This window comes from Canis aureus, chromosome X (assembly GCF_053574225.1).
Source record: "Canis aureus isolate CA01 chromosome X, VMU_Caureus_v.1.0, whole genome shotgun sequence".
NCBI lineage: Eukaryota > Metazoa > Chordata > Mammalia > Carnivora > Canidae > Canis > Canis aureus.
Window position 1 is genome coordinate 7,313,267 of NC_135649.1, and position 26,549 is coordinate 7,339,815.

The following is a 26,549-nucleotide window of genomic DNA, read 5'->3' on the forward strand; positions in this document are numbered from 1 at the left end:
TAGCCAGTGGGTGGAATTCTTCAGTTTGGCTTCTGTGTCCTTATGACATGTTCCCATCATTCTCTGATCTTTTTCTTAATTTCTGGTCCAGCAAGCTACTCAGACTCATCTTGTGCTTTCCTTGAAATCAGCTATTTCTTCAAGGAAACTTAATTCATCTTAGTGGGAAATGATGGAAACAAAGATCTGATTGCTAGCTGTGTTCACTGTTACTGGAGAGTTTTTGTTCTTATATCTTTTTGATCAATGTACAGAGATAAGGGGAAATACATGCATACACATACACACACATTTTAATCGTGAGTTCAGAAGACTTCTGTGATAGACTAGCCTTCTAGCAGACCAATATTCTAACAAGAAAAACTACAAAAGTCCGGTTTAAAAAAATATCTTTTATGAAGGAATCAGGGGACTACTGAGACAGCCAAGATTTGAGAGATCAGATCCAAAAAGAAGAGAAGCTCATTAAGGTAATCCTTACTTTCTGCACACTATTTTTCCCTCAGGATCATTTTGGCATAGAGCACGAGACAAAGAAGCCAGCAGATCAGCTTTAGGTTGCCTTAAGGGGCTCAGAAAACTATAAAAGTCAAGTTTGGAGTTGCCAAGTTAGCTGACTATTGAGGGACCAAGATCCTAGAGAGATAGGAGGACACAAAATAGAACCTAACATGTGGAACCAGTTTTCTTCTAAAGTTATTTACAGTTTAAGTTGTGCAGAGAATGAGGACAAGAAGTCAGGCAGAAAGCATCAGCAAAGCAGAGCAAGTTTGTGACAGGCTCACAGTGCTGGAGAGAGAAAAAGAGGTTATAATATGCCAAGTAGAAGGAGCCCTAGCAAACAACCCTGATTCTTATTTGAAACTACCAGAGGGCTACCCTTAGAAATAGGGGTGAACCAGAAGCAAACCTGGACATATAAAGATGGCAAACTAGCCTTGAGTCAGAAAAGTCTGTAGTTGAAATAAAGTGATCTGAATCTCTGCTATCTGCCAGAGGAGAGGAGTAATCCTCTCTGGAGGAGGATAACATGATCTGAAGCCTTTATAATTTTTCATACATAATGTTGGGCATTCAATCAAAATTTATTGACATACAAATAAACAAGACAAAGAGCAATAGAGAGAAGATAGAAACAGAAACATAGGTGATACTGGAGTTATCAGACACAGACTCTGAAATAATTGTGATAAATAGGTTCAACAAAATAGATAGCAAAAGAGAAATTTTCATTAGAGAACTGGAAACTATAAGAAAAAGCCAAATGGAAATTCTGCAACAGAAAATAAAATAACTAAAACTAAGACTTTAACACATGGATTTAACAGCAGATTGGGCAAAGTTGAAAACATGATTAGTGCATTAAAAGATAGGTCAATAGATAATATCTAAAAAGAAGAATGGGGAGCAAAAAGGATGGAAATTAGACATATGAGAAACATAAGAGATAAGGTAGAGAGTGTACTTGGGAGACTCAGAAAAGTGAGAGAATAGATCAGAAGCAGCCCTTGAAGAAGCAAATTAAATTCCTTGAGAAACACAATTCAATAAAACTGACACAAGACGAAAAGAGTCCTATATGTGTGTAAGAAATGATCTTGTTATTAAAAACCTTCCTCCTGAAAAAAAAACCTTGCAACTAAGTTAAACCTCAGACCTAAATGGCTTTACTAGTAAATTCTTTCAAACACTTACAGAAGAAATAACATTGATCTTATACAAACACTTTCAGAGATCAGAAAAAAGGTGATATTTGCCATCATATTTTATGAAGCCAGCATGATCAAAACTTGAAAAAAATTGCAAGGAATGAAAATCACATAATAATAAAGGGAGCAGGAAGGAACTTTGGAAGGTGATGGATATGTCTATGGTCTTGATGGTTTTTACTTATCTCCAAACTCATCAAGTTATTAAATAGGTACAATATATTGTACCTATACTCATCAATATATTATATAGGTACAGCTTTTAACATGGAAGCTATAACTTAATAAGTGGTATAAAAATGAAAATTAAAAACATTGATTTATATGTGTAAATCTAATCCAGTGATATTTAACAATGATAATATATCTCAATGAAATGGGGTTTGTGGGAAAATCAACTTGTGTAATTTAGCATATAGGAAAAAGCTAGAAAATTACAGATGCAGAAAAGGCATGTAATAAACTCTACTCCCACTTGATGTTAAAAAAAACTCATAGCAAAAAAAACTTGTAGCAAACTTGGAAGAAAAGGCAATTTTCTTTTAAGATTTTATTCATTTATTTGAGATAGAGAGTATGAGTGGGGGGGATGGGCAGAGGGAGAGGGAGAAGCAGACTCCTGGCTGAGCAGGGAACCTGATGCAGGGCTCAATCCCAGGACCCTGGGATCATGACCTGAGCCAAAGGCAGACACTTAACCAACTGAGCCATGCAGGTGGGAGAGGCAACTTTACTAGTCTGTATAAATAATAGCTACCCAAAAAAATCATTTATTTTTTTTAAATCATTATTTTTTAATTTCCCCTGAGATTAGGAATAAGACAAGGATATCTGCTAGCAACAGTTCTATTTAATACTGTCCTGAAGATCCTAGATAGTGTAATTAAGCAAGGAAAACATATAAAAGGTAAAAGAAGTAGAAACGAAGAAATAAAAGCTATCATTTAACACGAGGCATGATTATATATATAAGAAATCCAAAAGAATCTGCAAGCAATGTGAACTAATAAGTGTATTTAACAATGTTGATATAAAGTTAAAATGTAAAAATCAATTTAATTTTATAGATCAGGACAAGTAGAAAAAAATTTTAATTTACAATAGTACAGAAAAGCTATCAAATACCTAAATACCTAAGAATAAATTTAACAAAGATCTGTAAGATCTTTACACTGAAAACTAGAAAATATTATTGAGAGAAATTTAAGAAAACCTAAATAAATGTAGGGATATATCATGTTCATAGGTTAAAGTCTCAGTGTTGTTAATACTAGGGGTTTTTTGACAGGAAGTAGGATTTATTGGTGAGCATGAATAGGGAGGGGACAGTGCCATAGTTCTCATGAGTGCAGACCCCATCATTTGTCCAAAGGGCTACAATTTGACCCCATAGCCATTTTGGATAAGCCACTTTTCAGCCACCCATGTCTTCAAATTCATCCACATTAAACTTAGTAGAGCCCCACTTCTTGGAAGTCTGGATCTTCTGGTGGCCAGGGAACTTGAACTTGGCCCTGCATAGGGCCTCAATCACATGCTCCTTGTCTTCAGTTTGGTACAGGTGGACATGATGACTTGGCCAATGTAGACCCTGGCCACCATGCCCTGGGCTTTCCAAAGGTACCCTGCATACCTGTATGGAGCCTAGACTGGAGATAGTATGAGGTCAGACATCAATGTCCACCGGAAAGGGCTGTCTCTAAGGTTTCTTAGGCCAACCCACACATTACCAAGGAGGATACTGTTTGCAGCCATTGCACACTGGGCCCCCATGGGGAACACTGTTAATATGTCAATTCTTCCTTGATTTATGCAGTCAATGAAATCCAAATAAAACTGCAGCACCTTTGTTAGGAAAACTGACAAGCTGATACTGAAATTTATATGGAAATGCAAAAGGTCAAGAATAGCCAAAACAACCTTAAAGAATAAAGCTGAAGGAATTACACAACCAGATATCAAGTCCCACAGTGTGGTCTTGACAGTGTGCTATTGGGGACAGCATAGATAAATAGATCAATGAAACAAAATTAAAAGTATAGGAATAAACCACAATTATATAATCACCTGATTTTTATATCTTTAGGATATATCCTACTGAGATTGTTTAGAGTCAAAATTTACTTGAATTCTTTCTTCTGTGATTTAGTTACCAATCTGATAGACAGTTGGGATCATTTGTTTTTGTATGTATTCAACTTAATTTGCTTTTCTTAATTCTCTTTTGGATATGTCAAATATTTACATGGTTCAAAAGCTAAAACTATATGAAAAGAGTAGAAATTATTATTTTTTAAGACTTTATTTACAGAGAGAGAGCATGAGTGAGAAGGGCAGAGGGAAAGGGAGAGAGAGAATTTCACGCAGACTCCATGCTGAGAGCAGAGCCTGACATGGAACTTGATCCCAGGACCCCAAGATCATGACCTGAGCTGAAATCAAGAGTTGGACACTTAACTGACTGATCCACCTAGGTACCCCAAAAGAGTAGAAATTAAACAACACACTGCTTCATAACCATAAAGTCAAAGAAGAAATCACAAAGAAAATTGTAAAATACTTTGAGATGAATGAAAATGTAAACACAACATAGCAAACTTATAAGGTACAAATTCAGATGAAAATTTATGGCTCTGAAGACCTATATTAAAAGAAAAAAATCTCAAATCAATATCCTGATCTTCCACCTTAAGAAACAAGAAAAGGAAGAGCAAACTAAACCTAAAGCAAGTAGAAGAGAGCAGAAATGATCAGAGCAGAAATGAATAAAATAGAAAGTTGAAAAATAGAGATCAATGACACCAAAGTTTGGTTTTTTGGACAGGTCAATAGAATTAACAAATTTTTAACTATATCAATACCAAGCAAGAGAGAGAGAAGATTCAAATTATTAAAATCAGAAATGAAAGAGGAAACATTACTATCAACCTTACAAAAATAAAAAAGGGGGACCCCTGGGTGGCTCAGTGGTTGAGCATCTGCCTTCAGCTCAGGGCGTGATCCCAGGGTCCTGGGATCGAGTCTCACATTGTGCTTCCTGCATGGGGCCTGCATCTCCCTCTGCCTGTGTCTCTGCCTCTCTCTCTCCGTGTCTCTCATGAATAAATAAATAAAATCTTTAAAAAAACAAAAACAAAAAAGGATACAGAGGTAAAAAGAATACTATGAACAATTATATGCCAATAACTTAGAGGAAAGGGATAAATTCCTAGAAGGGTAAAAATTACTGAAACTCAATAATACAAAGAAATAAAAAAAATCCAAATAGACTTTTAAAAAGCAGAAATTCAATTAGTAATTTAAAAACTATCCCCAAACAGAAGCCCAAGTCCCACAATCCCTTTCAGATTATTATCTGAAGAAAAGGAAACACTTCACAACTCATTATATGAGGCGATTATAACTCTGATGTCAAAACCAGACATAGCCCTTTCATTAAGATGGTGCCAAAGTTTGCAAAGAAGGAAGCCCTTGCCCCTCCCAAAGATGAAGCCAAAGCAAATACCTTGAAGGCCAAGAAAGCAGTGCTGAAAGGTGTCCACAGTCACAGAATAAAGATCTGAATGTCACCTACCTTCCAATGGCTCCAGACACTGCATCTCTGAAGGCAGCCCAAATGTCCTCAATAGAGAAACCCCAGGAGAAACAAGCTTGACCATTATGCCATTATCAAGTTCCCCCTGACTACTGAGTCAGCCACGAAGAAGATAGAAGATGACAACACATTTGTGTTCATTGCAGATGTCAAGGCCAACAAGCACCGTATCAAATAGACTGTGAAGAAGCTCTATGACATAGATATATCATAGTCAACACTCTGATCAGGCCTGATTGAGAGAAAAAGGTATATGTTTGAATGGCTCCTGACTATGATGCTCTGGATGTTGCCAACAAAATTGGGATCATTTAAACTGAGTCCAGCTGGCTAAATCTAAATTTTTCCACAATAAAGAAAAAGATATGGGGGTGCCTAGGTGGCTCAGACAGGCATCTGACTTTAGCTCAGGACATGATCTCAGGGTTGTGAGAGCAAGCCCCATGTCAGGCTTTGCACTCGGTGGGGAGTCTGCTTGTCCCCATCTCTCTCTTTCTCTCTCTCTCTCTCTCTCTCTCTCTCTCTATGCTCCTCCCCCAACTCATGCTCTCTCTCAAATAAATAAATAAAATCCTTTAAAAAAGACATAGACATCACAATAAAAAAAAAGCTATAGACCAATACCCATTATGAATATAGGCACAAACATCAACAGTATCTCTATGCACCGCAATAAAAAAATCAGAAAATGAAATTAAGAAAACAATTTCATTTACGAAAGCATCAAAAAATAAAATGCTAAGGAACTTTATTCCTAACCAAGGAGGTACAGGACTTGTTCACTAAAAACTGGAATGAAAACATCGGTTAAAAAAAAAGAAAGAAAAAAGACAACATTGGTGAGAGATATTAAAGACCTAAGCAAATGAGAAGACATCTTATGATTGGGGTTAGAAGACTTAATATTGGTACTCCCAAAAACAATCTTCAGATTCAGTGAAATCCTCACCCAAAATCCAGCTGCCATTTTTGAAAAAAGTTAATAAGCAGACATTATAACTCAAATGGAAATACAAGAGGTCTGGGAAAGCCAAAGCAATCTGAAAAAGAGAACAATATTGGAAGAATCACACTTCCTAACCAAAACTCACTACAAAGCAAGAGTAATCAAGACAGTGTGGTATAGACATAAGGATAGAAATAAAGATTAATGTAATAGAATTGAGAGTCTAGAAATAAAGCCTTACACTTACAGTTAATTGATTTTCAATAAGAGTTATAAGACAATCAGATTGAAAAAGAATAATATTTTCAACAAATGGTGCTGGGACAACTGCATACCCATAAGCAAAACAATGAATTTGAACCCCTGCCTCATACCATATAGAATAATAAAGTAAAAATGGGTCATATATCTAAATATAAGGTGTAAAAGTATAAAAACATTAGAAGAAAACTTACAAGTACATTTCTTGACATTGGGTTAGGTGATACATTCTTAAATATGACACCAAAGCTACAAGCAACCAAATAAAAATCAACAAATTGACTTCATCAAAATGAAAAACTTTTATGCCTCAAAGGATACTATCAAGATAGTGAAAAGACTGAGGTGCCTGGGTGGCTCACTTGGTTAAGCATCTGACTTTGAATCAGATCATGATATCAGGGTCCTGGGATCAAGCCCTACATCTGGCTCCCCATTCAGCATGTCTGCTTCTTGCCCTCTCCTTCTGCCCCTCCTTCTTGTGCTCTCTCTCTTGATAGATAGATGATAGATAGATAGATAGATAGATAGATAGATAGATAGATAGATAGATGATAGATAAAAAAAACAACCCATGGAAGAGGAAAAATATTTGCAAATCATATATCTGAATTTATCCAAAATACATGAAGACTTACAAGTCATCAGTGAAAAGACAACCCAATTAAAAACTGGACAGGGGCACCTGGGTGGCACAATCAGTTAAGCATCTGACTCTAGGTTTTGGCTCAGGTCAATGATCCCAAGGTTGTAAGATCAAGCCCTGCCTTGGTCTCTACATTCACTGTGGCATCTGCTTGAGGCTCTCTTCCTCTCCCTCTGGCTCTCCCACTTGTGCACGCTCTCTCTCTCTCTCAAACAAATAAATTATTAAAAAAAAACTGGGCACAGGATTAGAATAAGCTTTTCTCTAAAGATGACATGGAATTGACACATAAACATAAGAATAAACATAGAATAAACACATAAGATGCTCAACCTCAACAACCATTAGAGAAATGCAAATCAAAACCACAGTGTAATACCACTTCACACCCACTAGAATGGCTACAGTCAAAAAGACAGAAAATAAAAAATGTTGGTGAGGATTTGGAGCAAGTGGAACCCTAATACATTGCTAGTTTGGCAGTTCTTCAATATATTAAATACGGTAGTACCATATGACCGAACAATTCTAGGTATATACTAGATATATACTCAAGACATATGAAAACACACAAAAAGTTGTACATGAGTGTTCATAATCTCATTATTCATAATAACCAAAAATTGGAAGGAAGCAACCCAAATGTCCATGAACTAATGAATGGATAAACAAAAAGTGGTATATCCATGCAGTGGAATATTATTGAGCCATTAAAAGTCAAGAAATACTGACACATGCTATAACCTGGATGAACCCTGACAACATCATGCTAAGTGAAAGAGATCAGACACTAAAGATCACATATCACGTAACTGCATTTGTAGAAAGTATGCAGAACAGGCAAATGTATAGAGATAGAAAGTGTATTGGTGGTTGCCAGGTGCTGGGGGAGGTAAGGCAAGGGGCTAAGTGCTAACAAGTGTGGGGTTTTTCTGGGACTGATGAAAATATTCTGGAATTAGATGGTTGTTTTTTTTTTTTTTTAAATCTTTTTTTTTTTTTAATTTTTATTTATTTATGATAGTCACAGAGAGAGAGAGAGGCAGAGACACAGGCAGAGGGAGAAGCAGGCTCCATGCACCGGGAGCCTGATGTGGGATTCGATCCCGGGTCTCCAGGATCGCGCCCTGGGCCAAAGGCAGGCGCCAAACCGCTGCGCCACCCAGGGATCCCCTAGATGGTTGTTACTGATGAAAAACTTTGTGAATACTAAAAACCATTGAACTGTACACTTTGAAAGGGTGAACTTTACATATTGAATTACATCTAAATAAGACTATGAATACTATGATAAGAGACACTTGAGAGAAGTCTTATCCCCATCTCTGTTTCCCTTTACCCTATTTCTACCCACCACTTCTATGTAATAATTTTCTTTAGTTTCTGGTTTATCCATTTCTTTTTGTAAAAAAAAATAAACATATATTCTCATTCCCTTTTCTTTCTTACACAAAAGGTAGCATACTATAAACTCTCTTGTACCTTGCATTTTTCATTTAATAATATAGCCAGGAAATCACTGTATGTCAGCTTATAGTTATCTTCTTTATTCTTTCTACAGATGCATGGTAGTCCATCAACCAGTCCTCTGTGGATGGTCAGGTTATTTCCAATATATTGCTATTACAAACAATGCTGCAATAAATAACCTTGTGCATATGTTGTTTCATATTTGTGGAGGGATATCTTCAGGCTAAATTACTAGAAGTGAGACTGCTGTGTCAAAGGATAAAAATCTTGCTAAATCTTTCTCCATAGGAGTCCTTTTATAATGATTCCATACTCCCACTAGCAATGTTTGAGAGTGACTGTTTTTACAGAGTATTGCTCACAGAATGTGATGCCAAGCTTGCCAAAACTCCTCCATCCTCACTCTCAACTAATGATGTTGCTTCCTAGTTAACTGAGAAAATTGGAACAATAAGAACTTCCACAGCCTTTGCTTGTGCCCATGCTCTCTGCCTTCCTGCCTATTACCATAGATGTTTTCTTTGCTCCTAATGCCACCTAAGCATCAGATCCCTCTGTTCTCGCCTGTTGAAGCACATGATTCCAACAAGTTTACAACTCTCTCTCCTATATCATCAGTGTTTTAGTCTGGACTAGATCATTCCCATCAGCAAACAAATATGCTGTTATTTTTCCCATGAGAGAGACAGAGACTTCTTTTAGGATGAAGACACTTGAGCAACCTAGAGATGGGAAGGGAGAGGGAAAAAAACATTCCTTCCGCTCTTAATGAAGAAATGGAGATATTCTGTTAATGATTTTGAAGTACACTCACCTGATAATGGTGCTTTCACCAGTGGCTCTCAAATTTCAGTGTACAGCAGAATCACCTGAAGGGCTTGTTAAAGTACAGATTTCTGATTCTGTAGGTCTTGGTGGGAGGTGCATAGGTGCCAAGATTTGCATTTCCAACACATCCCCCAAACGATACTGATCTTGCTGTTCCAGGAATCTCACTTTGAAAACTGCTGCTTTACTCCCCCTTTTTCCATTTGTCTTAATTCAACACAATCTGCATTAATTGTGCATTTATCAATAAATTTCAAATGGGGAAATGATCTTTTTTTCCAATTATGATATACATTACCTTAAGAAAACCACATTTTTCTTTATCTCAGTCTCCACCACCTATCAACTATCGCTTGATTTCTCTGTTCCTCTCTGAAACAAGATCTCTCAAAAGAGTTGCCTATATCTGGTGTCTCTAATTCCTCTTAGTCTTTCATAAACTCCTCTGAAGTAGGTTTTCATTCCACCCACTCCACCACACCACTCTCATCAAGGTCTATAATGACCTCAGTATTGATAAGCCTCCAAGTGCAAGCTATCATCTTATTGACCTATTGGCAGCATTTGGCCATGGATCACATCTTCCTCTTTTCCTCCCTTGAACACCATACACTTTGGGTTTCCCTCCTCCTTCACTTGACACTCCCTGTCTCCTTTGCTAGTTCTCCTCTTTTTCCTTACATCAATTTTGGCATGCCCCAAAGATTACTCCTTGGTCCTCTTCTTTATCTTACTCATTCTATCCCGTGACTTTAAATACCATCTACGGGCTGACAATTCTTGCAATCTTGAATTCCCGACTCCTATACCCAATGACCTAGTCAACATCTCCACTGGAATATCTAATAATCATCTCAAATTCAACATGGATATTTCCTGATCATCTCCTCAAATCTACTCCTCCTGCAGCCTTCCCCAGATCAGTACTGATAGCAACTCCATCCTTCCAATTCTTCCCTGATTACTCTTTTTCTTATACCTCACATCCAATCTGTTAGGAAATCCTATCAACCCTTTCTTCAAAATTTCCCCAGCATCAGACCTTCGTCACATCACTTCTCACCTGATTCCACTCTGGTTTAACCTACCTACATTGCTGCAACACGCTCATCACTGGTGTCCCTGCTTCTTTCTCCTCTTGCCATTCTAAAGTCTATTCTCAACACAACAACCTAAGTGATTCTATTAAAACACAAGCCATGTCCCATTTCTTTTCTTCTTAAAACCCCACACCAGTTTCCCATCTCATACAGAGAAAGCCCACATCCTCACCATGGCCTATAAGACCCTATCTATCCTCTGGCCCTGACCACCACTCTTACCTCCTCACCTCATACCCTTCCCTTTGCTCTCTTAATCAGCCACACAGGCCTCTTTGCTGTTCCACAAACATGCCAGGCACATTCCTGCCTGTGGCCTTTGCTGTAGCTATCCTCTCTGCTGGAATGCACCTCCCATAGATATCAGCTCAGCTAATGTTTTCAAATCTTTCCTCAAATAGTCCCTGCTTTGTGAATTCTATCCTGATTATTCAGTAGTGCAATCTGTGCCTCCCTGAGCCCCTCTCCTTCTGCTGTACTTTCTACTTTTTCCCATAGTATTAATGACATTCTAACATATCACATAATTTATTATGCCTATTGTTTCTTCTCTGCTTTACCCTTAATACATATTATGTTCCAAGGAGAAATGGAAAGAATGCTCTTCTCTCCATAGGGCTCGGGCCTAGTCTATGGAGCCAATCAGAGGAATACACTCTACTCACCCATCCATCACTAAGATTCTGCTAGCTGGTGGCTAGCACAAAGCTAACCAGGTCCCATGCCTGATGTAATGAACCTATGAAAATGGATGCCTAGATATGTCTAAATCTTAGTTTTTACTCAGATATAAACTTCTACTACATATAAAATGAGGTGATTCAATTAGAGAATTTTGGTCTTTTCTAATTCTAAATATTTTTATTACATTTAAACTTAGCTTAGATAGTTAAGGTCCATTCTCCAATGTACTAGTTGTTGTTAATGCTTATTCCAAGTATGACCCTCTACTTAAAAAAATTGTAAGTCAAATTGTATAAAAGCTGTTCTGTAAGCCATTTTATCATGAACATGCATCCCATGTCTGTCTATACTTGAGTGAAGAACCTAACATTCTAACTGATCATTCAATTCATTAGGTGATTTTTTCACCCTCTAGTGAATTAATTGGTTATTTGACTAAACAGTCTAAATAAACCAATTGTGGAATGTTTTGGAAGGTCATTTCTCTAACTGCAGCAAGACACTGTGGCCTATAAAAGTGAAAATGAACAAGGATTTTCAGGTTATATTTACCTTTCCATTGCCTAACACACTACTTGGCAAGGCACACACATATCAGTCAGCCCAAAACTCTTCTCCCAGCCTTGGTGCTCAACTAGGACAAAGTAGACAGAATATTTGGGAGTTACATTGGCTTTTCCTGGGTGATGCTAGTCTACATGACCTAATTTTTGGTGTTTTTCTAACTTTTATTTTGAAATAATTAGAGATTCACAGGAAGCTGCAAGGATAGAACAGACGGGTCCCACATATCCACCACCTAGTTTTCCTCAATGGTTACATTTCACATAGCTATAGTACAATATCAAAACCAGGAAATTAACATCAGTACAATGTGTGTGCACAGTTTTGTCATTTTATCACATGTAGGTTCACTGTTACCATTACTGCAGTCCAGATACATACAAACTACTCCATCACCCCAAAGATCTCCTAGTGCTACTCCTTTATCGTTATACCCCCCTCCCACTCTTCTCTACATTACCTGTGTTTAACTCTTTACAGAATAAACTGCCTCCGGGGAAACTGGGTGGCCCAGTTGGTTAAGTATCTGCCTTCAGCTCAGGTCTTGATCCCAGGGTCCTGGGATAGAGCACTGAGTCACACTCCCTGCTTAGTGGGGAGTGTGCTTCTCTCTCTCCCTATGCTCCTCCTCTCTGTGCTCTCTCTCTCTCTCTCTCTCTCTCTCTCTTTCTCTCTCTCTCAAATAAATAAGATCTAAAAAAAAAGAAGAAACTGCCTCAGACGGGATTTCCCTGTGACACACATATACCTAAAAATTCCAAGAACATATCTCTACCATTTTCCTAACCAAGAAATACCTGACAACTCATCAAAATTGTTTTGAACCTGGGTTCACAGCTACCAATTTGCTTTATTGCCATAAAAAAACCCCAAGATGTGTCAGAGCCTTTCTAGGAATACTTGACATTCAAATATATCTTAGTTAACTTATATTTTTGTTCTGGTTGAAGCATGGATTTTACAAAATCCCTTTAGTAAGTGATTGTTCAAAATGCCTGCTCCAATGACCTAGTTACATGCTCAATAAGACAATGCCATCTGGATCCTGGGCTCTGAGGAATAACATTTGATCACTCTCTCTCTCCAATATGAGAGAAGAGTCATGTAATGTGAAAAAAGAGAAAGAGCTGTGGGTCAAAAATGTTTATAATATAAACCCTCTCACTACAATGGTAACATTGTCTCTGTGTTACTTCTCCCAATCTTCACCAGTTTTCTTCTACCGTCCCATCCTTCCCCTTTTTCAACTGCTCAACAACCTATCAGATTTCTTTTTTCCTCTACCCACAATAAACCACCCCAAAAGACACTAAAGTCAATTTTACCTGCAGAAATTCTCTAAAGAAAATCTCAAAAATTTCAAAGATATGAATACATGATATATTTTTATAACAAAAATGGTACTCAGCTATTCATTATAGCTCTATCATCTTTTTCACTCTACACATGAACATTTTCCCATGTAACTGAACATTTCATTATTCTTAAAGGATTATTATGAAGACTTCTGAAAAAAGAGCAGATTGAGCTGATGTAGACCCATACCTTATGCTAAAAATATCTAGGAATGTTGAATAAAATACAATACCCAAACAAATTTTAATACACAGACTAGCTTGAAAGGAAAGTAAATTTCTGGGGGTTATAAGGGAAGAAAGAAATCAGAGGCAGAGCTAGGGTAATTGTCTTGGTTTTAGCATGGAAGTCCTGCATCCAAGAAAACCCCTCTCTTCTGGGCAACCAGGACAGTGGTTATCCTTTCCCAGCGCAGTAAGTGCACGGAAGCTGATATAAAATAAGACTTCTTATGGACTCTAGGTGCTGAATACAGCAATCTTTAACTGTTTGATTAGTCCCAATTGCTTGTTGATTCTCTTGTATTTTCTATGTAAATGACAATATTGTATGCAAATCACAGAGTTTTCCTCTTTTAGTCTTTAAAGGATATATTTGTTTTTCTTAAAGGACTTTGGCTAGATTGTCTAGTATTATGTTAAACAGCAGTTGTGGGAGTGCCTGGCTGGCTCAGTTGGTGGAGCATGCAACTCTTGATCTTGTGGTCTTGAGTTTGAGTTCCACATTGAGGGTAGAATTTACTTAAACAAAACAAAACAAAAATAGTAGCTGTGATACCAGCCTTCATTGCCTGTTCCTGACCTTAAAGGGAATACCTCTAACTTGTCTTCATTAATACTGTTTATTTTCTTTTAAAAGGTTAAGGGAGTTTTTCCTTCTATTTCTAGTTTGCTAAGATATCTAAATCATAAACGGATGTTGATATTTATCAATTGCTTTCTTCTGTACCTTTTCAGAAAATGATGTAATTTTTCTCCTTCAGTTCATTAATGTAATTATATCCCTATGCATTCACATTGTTGGCTTCAGTACACACACACACACACACGTAGGATTTTTGGATCTGTGTCCTTAGGTTAAATTGGCCTCTAATATTCTCTAATATTCTTGCACTATCTTCTTCTGGTTGTGGTATCTATAGCATACCAGCTTCATAAAAGTGATGGGCAGCTTTTCTTGTTATTCTACTTTCTGGAACAATTTGTGTAAGATTGGGATTATCTGTTCTTGAAATTTCGGTAATATTCACCTTTTAAAAATGGAATCTGACTCTGGGCACAATGAAGAGAAAGTAAAGAGTGCAACTAGAAACCCTTACCCTAACCACTTTGCCATCCGTAGGCCCTGGCCAACGCCTGCATTCCCCTTCATACATTAACCATACTCTAAGGCTTTCGATAGAGTTTTAGTTGCTAAGTTTAACACTGAGTTCCATTAACTCTTTATCATTTTTTGGCATTGGCAGGGGTGAAGGTGGGGAGGGATCCATATATGATAACTAAATTTGTCATGTATGACAACTATCCCTCAAGGCTGGTTTTGTGGGTATGCAACTTATGCAATTGTGCACAGGTCTAGCTCTTAGAAGGGCCCTGTGCTTGGTTTAATAATTCTGTTGTCACTATCTTGAAACTCTTAGTAACTGGGAACATGCAGCCCTGTATTTTCATTTTGTGCTAGGCCCCACATATTATATGGCTAGTCTTGCTATTCCTAAATAATTTTCCATTTGAGTTTCACCTCCTTCTGCTCATTTTACTCTGAAGCTAAGCCCACATACAGCTCCATTTTTTTGGCAAGTCCTCTGCCTGATATCTGGGACAGACAACAGCTAACCCACATATTACAGCTTGATCTGAGGCTTTGAATTCAGTCTGCCAATCCTATAATAGGTATTATCAGTTTTCCTAGTCCTCCCAAAGGAAGTTGTACATCATTTAGACCATAAATAGATGAGAAATATTTACAAAATGCCATAATGAATAAAATGTGTCTTCTTATACTAAAGACAAGCCTTTATTTTATGGAGCACTTCTATTGTCCATGATGCTGATATCTAAGAGAGATCTTATCCTCATTTCCTAACAACTAAACTTTACATCTATCCAGATTCTCTACCAATATCTGGTTGGCCATGGGGTAAGGTGGAAGAGATTTGGTTTTGAACACTTGGTCATTCTTTTTTTTTTTAAGATTTTATTTATGAGAGAGAAAGAGAGAGAGGCAGAGACACAGGCAGAGGGAGAAGCAGGCTCCATTCAGGGAGCCCGACGTGGGACTTGATCCCGGGTCTCCAGGATCAGGCCCTGGGCTGAAGGTGGCGCTAAACCGCTGAGCCACCCGGGCTGCCTGGTCATTCTTGATTTAAAGTTTCAGTGTCAAAAAAAATAAAAATAATAATAAAGTTTCAATGTCTCTGTAGTTGGGGAGAATGTTCATCACCTCTGCTTGTAAAGCAGTCACCCTAATCAGTTTAAGTAATCAGGCTCTGCATCAAAAGTACTTCTTGTTTAGCTAGTGTCTTTTTATTTGGCACAGATACAGTAATAGATTGAGGGAAATGATTCTGTGACTGTTAAAGTTTGCATGCTAGTGACACACTTATCTACCAATCTATCTCTTGCAGGACTTGGTCAGCCATGTCAGACATGATTTAGTAGTGCACTAGGCACTGGTGTTGGAGACAGCTCTCCAAAAAACTTATTTCCTTCCCACTCTCACGAGGCTCCCTTTGACTTTTAATCTTTAATAATAACAACCCTAAATTGCTTCAACTTTTCATTTCTGGCCCAGCATTTATTCTGCATCTATAGTTGTTTGCCACTCTAAACTCATTTTTCCCCTCACAGTATCACTTAATGGTAATCTCTATCAGTGTCCCCTGCAACCTAGTTTCTAATCTGTTAGAGAACCGCTGCAGATGTTCCTATTGCTTTCAGAGTACTGCATCACACTATGCTTATATCCATAGATTGCCACTGCTTTTGCTAAAATTTCAATTTTATAAAGTATTCATTTCCTTATATAGTTGTTTTATTACTTATTTCTACCCAGAGAACTTTTTTGGTTGTTCTTAATTTAATTTTCCCCTGAATGCAGCTCTTAAAATTTAGAGCAACAGTATCAGATTCTTGGAGAATAGCTTTGAAAGCAACCACTTGTTTACTAAACTCTGGTGATAATTTATTGTACAGTTTGGCTTTTTTCCTAAGACTTCAGTTTGCCTTGGAAGTGCCCACTAATCATAGCAAAAGTGAAGAATACTACAAAAATATCTTCATTTCCAATCCAATCATCCAATGGGTATTTTATTTGTTGAGCACCTACTGTGTGCCAGACACTGTCCTAGGCACTTGGGGTATATCCCTGAACTGTATACCTAAAACTACCTCTGTCCTAGAAGAGCTTATATTCTGGTAGAAGGCAAAAAATAAACAATAAGCATAACAAATAACTATATGGTATGTTCACAGGTGATAAATGCCATGGAATAAACAGAACAGGATAAGTTGGGGATCAGTTGAAACTTCCCCACATTGCCAGCCTTTACACTCTGCTCCTTCTACTCCCTATCTTGAAAAAATTCTCCCCAACCTAAACTACCAATTACTATACCACTGTTTCTCTGATTCACTTCACAGCCAAACTTCAACAAGCTGTCCACACTGCTTTCACTTTCTCACTTCCAAGTCACTCTGCAACTCAAGTTACCTAGTTTCTGCTCCCACCTCATCACTGAAACTGCTATTGCCAAAGTCACCAATGACTTCCATGTTGCCAAATCCAGTGGAAATCAATCAGAATTCTGATACTGTTGATCATTCCCTCCTCTTTGAAATGTGCCACCTCTTGGATTTCATTAAACTACTCTGCAGGGGAGCAAAACTTGCCACCCCAAAATATGTCTCTTTGGCATGTGGATTATTTTAGGCTGATTTTTTTAAGTAAAAGAAAACTCAAGAAAACTCAAGAAGGTTTTCTTTTCTTTCTTTTTTTGCCTTCCTGCTAACTGCCTAAAAGATTTAGATAGAGGATCTACTCCAGGAAGGGATCTACTAAGCATAGATAACTACAGTATAATATGGACTAGGTGTGGCAGACGAGGAATCTAGCAAAGTTTGTTAAAATTTCTCTGTGTATCCCATTGCTTCTGTATGGCCCAGCAAACATTTATTAAACATTCACTCTTTTTTATCTACCTGTGAATTGTCTTCCTTTTGAAGTCCCAGACCCCTATCCTCTTCCTCCTTAGCTCTGAATGGCATATAAGCTTCAATTGCCTGACTGCCTATAGGCCTCAAATTCTTTATAGAGCCTCTGTGTCTACATAATTTTATTTTCTCCTGTTAATTTTTCTTTCAATTTTATTCTTAGATCAGCCAAAATGAGTTTGAAAGGTATATAAAAATATTTCCTCCCCAACAACTCTCTCCTGCTTATCCTCATACTTTTCAGTTGCCACTAACAACTACACCATTTCTGACTATGCTTTAAAAGCTTGTGTTCTCTTTTTTACTTATTCTTGTTGGTTGATATCAATAATTAACTGTGACTTCAATTATCATCCCTATATTGATGATTCCTAAACTTTTATACACAGCCAGACTTTTCCCTTGAGCTCCAGACCCATAAATCTGACTGCCTGCTAGTCATCTCTACCTGGATGTTCCAAAGGCACTTCAAACAGCCTATCCAAAAATGACTCATCTTCCCCTGCCATACCTGTCCTTCTCCTCATTGTCTCATCTCACTGAATAGGAATAAGACCACTATCTTTCCAGTTGGTTCATCATTTAGAAACCTGAAATTCATACTCTCATTTCAACCCCCTCATTTCTTCCCCACACAAACTAATAACCAAGTCCTAGTAATGCTACATGCCATATATATAGCTCTTAGATGTATTTACTTTTATCTACAGTGCCACTAACCCTTGCCCAGGACACCATATTTTCTCATCTATATTAATACAATAGCCTCATAACTGATTCTCTTGACTCCAGTGCTACTTACTTCCAATTCTCCACACAATAGAGTGACCTCTAAGGACATAGATTAACCTTTACCACTCTTGTGCTTAAAACCCTTCATTGGTTCCCTTCTGTCTACAAGATTAAATCCATTTTTAAAATTTGGGTTATAAAGTTCTCATCAGTGGTGCCTGGTGGTTCAGTCAGTTAAGTATCAGACTCTTGATTTTGGCTTAGGTCATGATCTCAGGGTCCTGGGATCAAGTCCCACATCTGACTCAGCATGGACTTTGCTTGTCCCTCTCCCTCTTTCTTCCCCCAACTTGTGCTCTCTCTTTCAAATAAATAAATCAATCAAAAATAAAGTTCTTCTAATCTAACATCTAAGTTGAAGTTGCTGCCACCCTGAACTATTTGCAGTATTCCAAATACTCCATGTCCTTGGGCCTTCATATCTGAAACACTCCTCCCACCACACTGCGATTGCATGGGAAACACCTATTGGTCCTTCTTACCTTTCATTTTATGCCTCTTCCTGAAGTCTGGGCTAAGTGCCCCTGCTAAATACTCTCATAGAACTTGGTACTCCTATCAGAACCTTGTCATTACTTCTTTATCTGACTTCCTCTCCAGCTGGACTGTGAGCTCCATGAAGGAAAGGCCAACTTTACCTTCCTCATGACTATATCCCTAGCACATAGAAAGTGCAGTGTCCATAGCAGAAGCTTAATCAATTCTTATTGAATGAGTGAGCAACAAGCCCAGGTAAACTTGAGCCCCACACATTTCAAAAGAGGAAAGTGAATCATAAAGAAAAGATAACTTTTTAAAAACCAATTCAAGTATGTCACAGAACACAGTTGTTAAAAAAAATAAGCTAATAACAGTGTTCAGGTCTTGGTAGTAGGATTATGGGATGATTTTTTTTCTTTCTTCTAGAGTATTTATCAAATTTTCTATGAGTGTATCTTTCATAGTGGAAAAAATAATGTTATAAATTACAAAATAAGAACCCTACTACAAAATACTGTTACCTCTTTTTTTCAAAATAAATACATTATCATATAAAGTGAAAAATTATCACTAAGTTTCCCCACACACACATTTTGCTAGAAGGTGAATATGAACATGAAATCTCTGTGTTATTTAACCCTAACAGAAGTATATGTTTATAACATAACCCAATTTGCAAAAATCCTGTCACTATCTAGAACCTGAAATGCTACCAATGCTTTTTATATATTTTTTAAATTCTGAAACTATTTTTAATAAGAAGAATTCAGAGCCTGGTTTGATGCATAGAAACAGAACTATCAACTTTATTTTATATTTGGAAGTAAATATGACAAAAATAATCATTAATTTTTGTACTAAAATGCTCCATCAGGTTTAGATGACTGGGACAGTCTCCTCTGCTCTGAATGGTTCACATTCTTCTTAGTGGGAAAATAATGCTATTGGAGAAAAGCAAAGTAGAGTTAAACAACTTGATAGGACTAATATACATACATCACGCTTTGTTAGAAAAGGAAATGATTGCAACAAAGTTCTCAAACTCTATATATTCAATGCTATGTTTAACTCACGTATTTTCAGTTTGTCAGTGTACCATCTCATATTACTGTGAGGCATAAAAATAAAACACACTGTGGCAAATACAATGACAATTTCTGAATTGTCGTTGGTGTGAACTTCCATGCCCCAGTAAATGGCCCACAGAAATTGTTTTGTTATTCTATTTATAATGTCATATATGTGTGTCTGTGTTTGCATACATATGCACATGTATGTATTAAATTTATACAAATCAGTAATATATAGACATGTAGGATTATTATATATACTTACATATAACCTTACATATATATATATGTATTTATATATATATTTTATATATACCTTGTATAAGGATTTTGTTTTTTCTTAGATTAATCACATTTCCTGTTCACCTAATCCAAACTTATTTTACAGCTTGGTGAACTGAAGCTCAGGAAAGTTAAGGTAATTGCTCAAGCTCTCACTGTATGTAATGGCAAAACTGAGACTAAAACCAGAGTCTCCTGACACTAAGGTCAATTGTCTGTTATTCTATTCCTCTGCATCTCTGTAACTGAGGCTAGAAATTAACAACTTAAATTTGAGTAATGCATTACAATTTTCAAAGCATTTTCATATTTGTTATATTGTTTAAGCTACACAAAAATTTCTGCTGATGGTATCAAGTTGTTGAAAGGTTAACTTGTCCACTAATTAATGGCCTGAGTCTCCTGACCATCCCCTCACCAAATCCTATACTCTGTTCCCGAAAATGTACCTCTTTTCTCACCAGCCATTTTATTCTTAGTTGGCTCTTCATACTGATTATGGAAGGAGGAAACCCAGGCCAAGCCTAGGGAATCTGTAAGCCTGAGGGTCAGGTAGTCCCTGGTGTATGATTCTGGGATCCCCTCTCTCGAATTATTTAAGTTTAGCGAACTGGTAGCTGACATTAACAGCTAGGATCCAGGATTTGACTGTAGTCTGTCAGATTCCCGAAGCTACCCTCCTTCCCCTGGATATTTGTCATGGTCAACGCGTATGGGGGAACTACAGCCATTATTATTTAGCAAGGGTATCTTTCATGGAGCCTAAAAGTCAGAGCTGGCATTCCACTATTTCTTCTGAAGGGTTAAACCATATATACCAAATAATGTGGTACCCAAACAACTTGACACATTTCTTGTACACCTTCCTAGCATCCAAATATCTCAATTAGTGATAAAACAATTAGTTTTAGAAACTAATACTTCTGTGGTCCAAGCATTTATGTGGTAAAAAAAATATATATATAACTGAACTAAGATGGTGGTAACAAGAATCAAATATTAAATACTTAAATCTTATATCCTACTGTTAATTACCTTTGGTCTCTTGCTCTTTATCATCACCTGCACCTTCCTCCTCTTCTGCTGTCCCTGACATTTCAGCATCCCTCTTCATTTTCATTTTTTGTTTCTTCATATCCTTTAAAATTCTGCTGACTCTCCTTCGTAAAGGATTGGCCCATTTGCTGTAATATTCCAAGTTCAAAGTGAAGCCTTACTTTTCAACAGTGATAGAACAATAACAATTATGGGTTATAAAAAAGTGATGGGTCATAAAGAAAAGGCTATTTACTCATATAACTCATTACACAGTCCCACCTGATTGTTTAACTTACCATATTTAGCAAATCTGATAGAAAATATTGCATTTGGCTCATTCATATTTATCATTATAACCATCACTATCAATTTACATAGTGTCATTCTGATCACTTGATCCTCCACAATAGGAATGCTGTCCTAACTCCCCTTTGCTGATATCAATGTTACTCACCCTTCAAGATATTTGCCTAGAAAACCTTCCCTTGGGACGCCTGGGTGGCTCAGCAGTTACACGCGTCTGCCTTCAACTGAGGGTGTGATTCTGGAGTACTGGGATTGGGTCCCACATTAGGCTCCCTCCATGGAGCCTGCTTCTCCCTTTGCCCTAGGTCTCTGCTTCTCTCTTTCTGTGTCTCTCATGAATAAATAAATAAAATCTTAAAAAAAAAAGAAAACCTTCCCTTTACTCCTAGCCTATAGGGATTCTTCCATCCTATTAATTTCAAAACTAAATGGTAATAGTTCACATTATTAGATTATCATCTACTATTTTAGAAGCTTGCACTTTGACTATTGCTATCATCTAGTATTCAATATTGTACTTCCTTGTACTTGCATGAATAGTCAGGGTTGTGGGTGCCTGAGAGCCTATCACAGGCTAATAACTTGGCCAGGTGCTTTACATACTTTACATACCTTATCTCACTTAATCCTCATAACAATCCTATAAGATGGATATTGTATTTCCTGTTCAGCAAATTATTAAGCTGGGGCTTGGAGAAGAAAGATAACTCACACAAGGTCACACAGAAGTAGTAAACGGAGATGCTAGCATTTGAACCAAGGTCTGTTTGGCTCTAAAACACAGCCTCTTTCCATTAGACCACACTGCAGTATTAGTGAATGATGACTAATAACAAGTATGACAGACTTTCCACACGCCAAGGCCTGTATATAAGCCATGATCTTACTTAAACTTCATGATGACTTGATGAGGCAGGTTCTATCATGTCCATTTTTCAGATGGGAAAACTGAGGCACCAGGGAGGAGAAAGTAAGTTGCCTAAGGTCACCAGACTATTCAGTAGTGGTGCCAGGTTTTAAATACACACCTGCCTAAATCTAAAGAGCAATCTCTCACTAACTATGCAAACCTGTCCCTTTCCCCCCTCAGAGTTTGGAAAAAATCTTCAGGCTAGAGCCTTACCTTGTAACTTTATATATCTCACAGAACCTGGTACCCAATGAGGGTTAAGGAAATGTTAATTGATATTTATGTTTATAGGAGCTTTCACTTTCTTTTTAAAAAGATTTTGTTAAAATCTTTTTATTTTTTTATTTTTATTTTTCATTTATTTATGATAGTCACACACAGAGAGAGAGAGGCAGAGACATAGGCAGAGGGAGAAGCAGGCTCCATGCACCGGGAGCCTGATGTGGGATTCGATCCCGGGTCTCCAGGATCGCGCCCTGGGCCAAAGGCAGGCGCTAAACCACTGCGCCACCCAGGGATCCCAAAATCTTTTTAAAATAATCTCTATACCCACTGTGGGGCTCGAACTTATAACCCCAAGATCAAGAGTTGCATGCTCTATCGAATAAGCTAGCCAGGTGCTCCAAGATCTTTCACTTTCCAAAGATTTAAGCACAAGCCAAGAAGCAAAACTAGAGATGCTCAAAGCTAATGCTCAAAGAAAACCCAAAAGAGAAAGAAAGATTTCCATATGATATTATGAAGAGGTAATGACAAATACATAGTCTTATCCTCAGCTCAAAACTAGATAGTATACAGAAGAGGACACCTGGATCCTGACAGTGTTACTTAGCTATACAGAGCAACCAGGTTCTTAGCATGTAGGGCCCAGAGACTTAAAAGCCTGCCTTTGAAAAGATGACTTTGAAGATAATACTCACTTTTCTCCCCTCAAACTGCATTACGGAGTTGTCACTGAGCTCTACTAGGTAAGACAAATATGGAGCAAATAAATACTTTTTCTTCGATTAATCATAAAAATGTCTCCAGGCATAAATGAAATAGTTGGTGAAGGCCAAAAATATATTTATGATTTACCTATGGCCTCTTTATGTTGTAGTGCTATTAACTTCAGTCTCAAAAGAATAACTGAAACAACTACATAGTTCTCAGTCTCTTGGGGCCAAATGTGTTTCAGAATGTCCAATATTTTGGGTTTTAGAAAGGTAATATATATGATATACTGAATATTACATGATACTCCCATAAGGTCTGGGGAAACATCTCATGATCAAACACATTAATTTTCTACAACAAAATATATAAAGATTCACTCTAAGATTAAATAATGACTAGAAAATGTCTCAGGTCAGGTCAGCTCAGGTTTTGCTACCAAATGAGTTAGGAAAAAAGCTTTAGGTTTATAGAGCTTTTTGAACTTCAGAATTTTAGATAAGAAATTGGGAACTTTTGCTTTTTTCTAATGTGACTTCACTATATTTTATTTCATGTAATTAAAATGTTTTCTTTATACATAGATTTTATTTTTAATTTAATGGAATACATTTCATCTTAATTGACAAAGAAAATGCAACATGGCCTTATTATTTTGAAACGCACTGCACTAGTTTAGATTGCAGAGAACTAGGACTTAGGTTCAGACTTATTTATTATTGAGATCCAATGTTAGATATTCTATCCATTATCTAATGAGAATGCTCATTCTCATTAGGGAGAAAGTAGGGGTGAAATGATTTGTCCAGAGTCCTAGAGGTTATTTTCTTCTTTTTATGTAAAATGTCATATTGTGACCAGCATATTCACACTTGAAATATATAGGTCAGGGGCAGCCCTGGTGGCTCAGCGGTTTAGCGCCGCCTTCAGCCTGGGGTGTGATCCTGGAGACCTGGGATCAAGTCCCAAGTCGGGTTCCCTGCATGAAGCCTGCTTCTTCCTCTGCCTGTGCCTCTCTCTCTCTGTGTGTCTCTCATTAATAAATAAATAAAATCTTTAAAAAAAAGAAATATATAGGTCAACTTATATCATATTCATTCACTAACACATTTGCTCATTTATGAAATAAACACCATTCTAAACACTAGAGACATGAAGATGAACGATATATGGATCCTGCCCCCAAGAAGCTTAAGATTTAGAAGGGAAGACAGATATTTATAAGCTGATAATTATATACATTGAGATAATCAAACAGAGGTAAGCAGAGATTGGTAGGAGACAAATAGGAAGAAGTCTGGCTGAAGCAGTCTAGGCCAGAGGTTTGGGGTAAGCTTCCTAGAGGAGGTCATGTCTAAGCTGAGATCTGCATCCAGAATGGAGTGAGCCAGATAAAGAAGGGTAGAGATAGGAAGATGTATAAAAGCATTTCAATCAGTGGGTGGTACACTGTATGAAAAGACCAGAGTGGCAAAGAAGTATATTGTTTGTAAACATCAAGTAGAGTGTGGGGTTGAAAACAGTAATTGGCTCACTGGTAATTTCTTGTGATACAGATCTATACAGTTTTGAGATTTTTTTTTTTCTCTAAGAATTCCCAGGAACTTATAGATCTAGGAGCAGACAAGTGATGTGGATTCAATTTCAATGAAACAAAGGAGCTAGAAAAAAATGGATTTACGTATCAGACAACAGGATCCAGAGGCTGGATAGAAAAACCATATAATATTAAAAGACAAAAGATAGAGGAAAACAGAGTTAAAGAGCCTAGAGGTCCCAATAAGAACAGGCGTAGCAAGACTAAAAGAAAGAAAAAACCTAGAGGATAAAGCACCTATGGTCAAAGAGTAGTTTCAGATTTGAAAGTTTAAGATTTCAGAGACTCAGAGGTTTAATTTTTTATGAATTACAAGATTCAGGATATGGGCATGAAAGTGGGTGGCCAATACAGAATACAAGAGAGATTCCTCAGAATTAGTAAATCAGGGAACCCTGAAGCTATGGGCCTAGGTGGCTTCTAACATTGAAAGTGAGGCTGCCCAGGTTGATGATCAGATGAAGAATGTAATACCTAGCAAGTGCCCAGACCAAAGTAAGAACTCGATAAATATTTGCAGAAAGAATGAATGTATAATGTATAATGTATAAATGATTGAACTAGAGAGTCTAGTGTAGTTCCACATGGCTAGGTACCAGATTCATTTTGGGTGCTTCAGAAAATACACATTTCAGGTCCAAATCCCAGGCTTACTAAACCAGAATCTCTCGAGTGTATCCTGGGAATCTGTATTATTATATATTTTATATATATATATATATATATATTATATATTCCCAGACTAGAGCATCATAGACACTGGTCTAGTAGGTTGATTTTTCCATATTTCTTAAAAAACTGTAATTAATATAAATTCTTTAAGACAGTTAAAGAACATAACATCAATCTTATAGATAAAAAACTTTTCGGGATCCCTGGGTGGTGCAGCGGTTTGGCGCCTGCCTTTGGCCCAGGGCGCGATCCTGGAGACCCGGGATCGAATCCCACATCGGGCTCCCGGTGTGGAGCCTGCTTCTCCCTCTGCCTGTGTCTCTGCCTCTCTCTCTCTCTCTCTCTCTGTGTGACTATCATAAATAAATAAAGAAAAAAATATTTAAAAAAAAAAAAAACTTTTCAATGTAATTTATCATTTGCAACATAGAAAAGATAGAAAATCCACTAAAATGGCTGACTAGATTATTTCAATCATTATTTACTGAGTTCCCTACCACATGTTCTAGAGACCTGTGGTTCTCAAATGTGAGTGTACATGAGAATGACTTGCTGGAAAGGATACAGTCAACAAAACTAAAAGACAACCCACAGAATGGGCGATATTTGCAAATGACGTATCAGATAAAGGGCTAGTTTCCAAGATCTATAAAGAACTTATTAAACTCAACAGCAAAGAAACAAACAATCCAATCATGAAATGGGCAAAAGATGTGAACAGAAATATCACAAAGGAAGACATAGACATGGCCAACAAGCACATGAGAAAATGCTCCGCATCACTTGCCATCAGGGAAATACAAATCAAAACCACAATGAGATACCACCTCACACCAGTGAGAATGGGGAAAATTAACAAGGCAGGAAACCACAAATGTCGGAGAGGATGTGGAGAAAAGGGAACCCTCCTGCACTGTTGGTGGGAATGTGCACTCTGGAAAACTGTGTGGAGGTTCCTCAAAGAGTTAAAAATAGATCTGCCCCATCACCCAGCAATTGCACTGTTGGGGATTTACCCCTAAGATACAGATGCAATGAAACGCTGGGACACCTGCACCCTGATGTTTATAGCAGCAATGTCCACCATAGCCAAACTGTG

General features: G+C 37.4%; 1 protein-coding gene and 1 pseudogene across 1 annotated transcript in view; both read right to left on the bottom strand.

Moving 5' to 3' along the window:
• Positions 1 to 3,400: 3,400 nt before the first annotated feature.
• LOC144309312 (small nucleolar RNA SNORA70) lies at positions 3,401 to 3,505 on the bottom strand (annotated as a pseudogene).
• A 15,914-nt stretch (positions 3,506 to 19,419) lies between these two features.
• Positions 19,420 to 26,549, bottom strand: part of FMR1NB (FMR1 neighbor) — a 33,999-nt gene continuing 26,869 nt past the window's right edge. Inside the window, exons 5-6 of the mRNA XM_077887800.1 lie at positions 21,030 to 21,178; positions 19,420 to 19,583 (exon numbers count right to left, since the gene is read on the bottom strand). Of these exons, the coding sequence (XP_077743926.1) occupies positions 19,567 to 19,583; positions 21,030 to 21,178 (166 nt within the window). The 3' untranslated portion in view covers positions 19,420 to 19,566. The remainder of the gene's footprint in view (positions 19,584 to 21,029; positions 21,179 to 26,549) is intronic.